Genomic DNA, 5,373 nt, shown 5'->3' with positions numbered 1-5,373 from the left:
TCCAAAAATGACACTTCCGAGGTTTTAAGGGCAACAGCAAATCACAGGCGAGATCATTTTGATGGACGGGAAAATCGGCCAATTGGATCGTGACATGCACCGCTGTCCCCTCCCCCAATCAACCTAGCTTCAGACACCAGTGGAGCTGATGAAATGAGCTGATGTGATGTGGACTGAGAGGAACCTGGATGTGTTGTAAGGTGTTTGTGTTAGAAAGTGGTGAAAACACTAAATTCAGATCCCTTAGAAAATATTTAAAATCTCTGAATCACACAAAACATCTTGGACAAGGTAGTATGTAGAAGAACAATTATTTTTATTATCAATTAACTACACCTATGTTAATAAATAATAAGTAATTAAATATCCAATGTATAAATACACATATAATAAGTGCACCTCTTATAAATAAATGCAAAGAAGCAAGTTTCTTAAGGTGAGTAGTGTTCAGACAGCATCTTCTTTCCTTTTAAGTCTGAGAATAACAGGTTCAGTGTGGAGGGACATTGACATCTAGTGGTTTGTAATTGGCTGCTTTACTTTACAGCTGGATGATAAGGGAACCGTATTTCAGCAAGTGTCAGTGGGTTTGATGGGAGTCAGACAGACTGATTAAAGGCTGGGAGCACTGTGCATTTTAATAGGACACTTTCCAAAGATAGTCAGTCCAGTTTCTGATATGAAATATCATATAAAATGAATATAAACAACACATGTGGCCTATAGATAATGATGGAACAATACGACCTTACTTAAGTAAAAGAAATGTTAATTACCTTGACTGCTGATCTTACAAACGTCTGGACAGATCTCTCTACAGCAAACTGCTGCTGTTCACATCAGTGACGCAGTCTGACAGGATCGTATAGGTTTGAGCAGCCCGGGACAATCCTTCAGATTAACGCTTGACTCGCAGATTTATAGGAGAGGCACCTGCTTCACTAGGACTGACTCGCTGACTCAAAGGACGGGACGATCGCAATTTTATTCTATATGGCCCAGTGGAGTCTTTACACGAGCTTCTCTGAGACTTTTATTTATTGATATCTTCAGGACGCAACGAGCTACTTTCAGAGAAGCATTCACCAAGTGACCAAAGTGGAACCATGGCAGCTTTTACGCATGACGCAGATATGCAATTTAAGGTGTTTCAGAAGCTTTTTTTGGCGGAGTCTGACTTTCTCATCAGTCATCTGAGCTCTGATAATGTGTGATATTCTCGCAGCCGATGGAAAGCTGTAATCCCTCCCTGATTACCGCGCGTTGATGGATTGCGTCTTGTCTGCCAGACAGGGGCCTAGTCAATTTAATGTAACCGCTATGCTTGCGTCTTGGGTGAACAGAACCCATTTAAGGCAGTCCGGCATCGTTTTGTAAGCACCTTCGGGATCCCACCTTGCCCCCCCCCCCCCCCCCTGGGGCCAAGATGAGGAGGGCTGTGCTGAAAGAAGCCGCCAAACGATTCCCCTGGCTGGCCAATGTCACTTTGTATGGGGGGTTATTCGCCGGCGGGGACCTGGTCCACCAGCTCCTAGCTCAGAAAGAGCGGATCGACTGGAAACACACTCGCAACGTGGCCATCGTGGCAATCAGTTTCCATGGAAACTTTAATTACTTCTGGCTGCGAGCGCTGGAGCGGCGTTTCCCTGGAAAATCTGCCGGGATGGTTTTCCGCAAACTCTTGTTGGACCAAAGCTTCGCGTCGCCTTTGGCCACCAGTGTGTTCTACACGGGTAAGATATGTTCAAATCAGAGAAGCCACATTTAACACAAAAACACGTAACTTAGAGTTGAGGGTCGGAGCACAGACCTAAAATGACCATTTTGTTGAGTCTTCCTTTAAAGTCTACATGGCGACCTTGTCACAGATCACAATGATAAACGATAAGTCCCACAAATCCTCTCAGGAAACACGCATAGTGTATAGGCAATCTATAAACAGTCCATCCATAGGCAGGGTGGACTTTCAGCCAAAACATCACGTGGACAAAGGTGAGCAGTGTTTTCAAATTGTGCGTAATTGCGCAAACCAAACTTAGTCTGTCATTTGTCCTGCAGGGGTGAGCTTCTTGGAGGGCAAGGAGGATGTCTTTGAAGACTGGAGGGACAAGTTCTTCAACACCTGGAGGGTAAGGAAGGACTCAGCAATAAGCGAAGGAAAGTCACCTTCCCCTCACACACGGTAGCTGCTGCTGCGGGTTTACGACTAGATTAACCTAGATTATGCCACTGCAGAACGCCCGGGAGCAAGCGGGGTAATTCAGTCGTGACTACTGCCAGAGGATAAAAAGTCAGTGTGTCTTATGACGTTTAGGAGCTGGAATCCTGTACATCATAGTGCTATGCTGTTGTAATTGCAGTATAACACAACATGATCCCAATAAATGATGCTGCTTACACAGTAAGAAGGGACCTCTGTGTTGCTTTATACAGCATTTGCATTTTTTCCTCCAAGTTTGAAAGCATGGACTTTATTAAACTGTGATGTTAGTATTTTTACTTAAGTATTAGATCTAAATAGACAGAAATTCTATGTGAATACAATTTTTGGCAATTCATCAAAATCAGTGGGGTGTTAGGAGAATACTGTCATATTTGTTGCTCCTAAGAGGGAGCAGGCAGATCACTCCTTAACTTTAGTAAGATATTTTCAGGTATTCTTTAATGGATGAGTAAGTTTAAAGTATCATTACTGTAAATGCATTCATGAACCCAACACAGTTATCTGCTAGTATACATTTCAAGGCAGTGGAAGAACAAAGATTCGCTACAGGGATTGTGCAGGTCTCTATTTATTGTTAGTTTGTCTTCACAAGTCTCCTAACTTGTGTTATATTTACACTTCCAGACTGGTCTCATGTACTGGCCGTTCATGCAGGTAAACATTTAATTTTGTTATATCAGTCTTATACTTTTTGACATTTTTGTCTTCTTACTAATATTATATATACTATATGTCTCATAATAGTATGAGACACGTGTCCTAATTTTAAAATTAATGTAAAATTTCCTATTTATTTCCTATTGTCTTCCCTGCTCTCTCTCCTGCGGCTGCCTTGTCACAGTTTCTGAACTTTGTGCTGATGCCGTTGTACATGCGGACAGCATTCATGGGCTGCTGCGCCTTCCTCTGGGCCACCTTCCTGTGCTTCTCTCGTCAGAATGGTGATGGCACTGCTGCTGTGGCATTTGCCTTCATCATGGACCCCCGAAAGACCCTGGAGGATATGCGTGTGGCGCGGTTATCACGAAAAAAGCAAAAGGCCCAGAAAGAAAATTGAAAGGAGGACAAGGAAGAGGCCACTATTCCTGTCATTGAGACCTCTGAGGTGAACTTTTCCTAAACCAGCACTGGCAAACTGAGCTGAAGAGCACGTTACGGGTGGGAAAGTCAAATTGTTGTCACTGTCAGCATCTGTCATATACAGTAGTTTAACTGATATGTATTTTGAAGGGTTAATATTAGCCCATATGTTCACATTTTCCTTTACTGTTTAATAATATTACATTCGACCTGCCCTTTGACACAACGTGAAATATTTACTAAACACTGCAAGTACAGTTATAATGTGAGTTGTCCCCTTGAGGACTGACTTCTTCCTAAACTGCCCTGCTAATTACTACTGCCCTACTAAAACTACTGAATTTTTCTTCTTGGATTAATAAAGTTTATCTTATCCTATCTAAATTTACAGGGTTGCAAATGCATGAGTAGCTGCAAGATAGGCTTTCTGTAGCCCACAGTACTAAGGTGCTGAATGTAACAAAGGCATTGCACACAGTTCATTCACACTTAGACTATTACCAATAAGATACAAATCTCACGTTGGACGCGAGAGTGGTGCACCGTTCATTTTCAATCTGATCATTAGATTAAATAGATTTTCTTTTTTTAATCATTTGCATCAAGTGCAGGTTTTGTCCCAATGGAGATGTATGAAATCACTCTATTTCTTAGGCTTCATTGTACAACCCAGCTACTAGGGGGATTAATACTGTATTCCCAACAACAAGTGACAAGATGGCGGCTGTTGTCAAATGGAATTAATATATTGTACGGTTTAAGTACTTCAGGCTGACATACACATTCTTCATCGTGGCAGTGTTATTTGGTCTTGTCTTTACCCCAACCCAGGTTTCAATTGAATTGAGACTGCATCAATGGGCTTTATTGGTCAGTTCAGTTTTGCTGGTGGCTCTGGTTTGACGTGAGCCCATAGTGCAGTGGAACCCTGAGCTCAGCTTTAAGGGCTTGATATTTATTTACACCAGTGGTGCCTTGGTGACAACACTGTTGTGATCACTTGTCTATAAACTGACGATGTTTGACTGATGGATGATGGTCATTAGTAATAATTAATTCATCAGGATGTATATAGATATATATTGTTTGTGTGAGCAATTTTAAATGGAGTTTCTATGTTTATTTTGTGATGCACTGATACAGGTCTTCATGTCTTTATGCTGATGAATAATCCAAATCAAACAGGTTCATTAAACAAGAATGTGCTCAGTGAATGTCACAATAAAATGATGGTGGTGCTTGAACATGAGAATAACAAAGATTGTCAGCAGTTTTAGCATTAATCTAACATTTAATTTTGGAGCTATGCTTAGATGTTATAAGAATAGTTTAATTTCTTGCAAAATACTGTAAATTGATTAACTTTCCAACTGCCCAGAGTTAGATGAGAAAATCAACACCGATATTCGATAATGAATCTTAATTTTATTCCTAATTTCATTTTTAGAGAAAAGACTTGTTATACTGTAGAGAGAAGTCTCTATTGTGCAGCGCAAATGTTGACCCTTGTTCTTTAGGATAGCAGTGATCCTAGGCTTAGGATCATTGTAACCCCAATCAAAAGGACCCAGAACTCAGCAAGTTATTACAATAGGACATGTATCAGTGCATTCTACCTGTTGTGTCTCCTAGTTGGACTTGTAGAGTTATGTCTCTTAATCCTGTCCTCATACTTGAATCATCACATAGGTTGCCATCAGCCCAGAAACCTTATCATGTAACACATTGCTTACCTAAACCAGACCTGTAATTTACTCTTGTTTAGATTAGAATCATTGTTTAGTAAATCTGAGACATTTGTGACTTTTATTATTAGCTATTTATCAAAAAGACAGATTAGAGATTAGATTTTCATCAATTATTATACAATGGGCTATACATATTACATCAGGAGTGAAAACTCTGCCTGCATGGTACATAACATTAAACTAATCACATTTCTCAGTTTTGCATTACAACACTGAAATATCCTTTGTGCTTGAGTGTATTTCATGATATTATTAAGACAACAAACTATGTATTAGTTATTTTATTTTTAGATATAAGACACCTCTTTGTTGTGTGAATGC

General features: G+C 40.3%; 1 protein-coding gene across 1 annotated transcript; it reads left to right on the top strand.

Moving 5' to 3' along the window:
* Positions 1-1,426: 1,426 nt before the first annotated feature.
* Positions 1,427-3,843, top strand: mpv17l (MPV17 mitochondrial membrane protein like). The gene is made up of 4 exons (XM_026354371.1): positions 1,427-1,733; positions 2,059-2,129; positions 2,849-2,878; positions 3,066-3,843. The coding sequence occupies exons 1-4, from the start codon at positions 1,427-1,429 to the stop codon at positions 3,279-3,281; spliced, it is 624 nt and encodes a 207-aa protein (XP_026210156.1). The 3' UTR covers positions 3,282-3,843.
* The last annotated feature ends 1,530 nt before the right edge of the window (positions 3,844-5,373 follow it).

The sequence above is a fragment of the Anabas testudineus genome, chromosome 8 (genome assembly GCF_900324465.2).
Source record: "Anabas testudineus chromosome 8, fAnaTes1.2, whole genome shotgun sequence".
NCBI classification, from domain to species: Eukaryota; Metazoa; Chordata; class Actinopteri; order Anabantiformes; family Anabantidae; genus Anabas; species Anabas testudineus.
The sequence above is the reverse complement of the archived record's forward strand: the minus strand, read 5'-3'. Positions and strand labels throughout refer to the sequence as shown.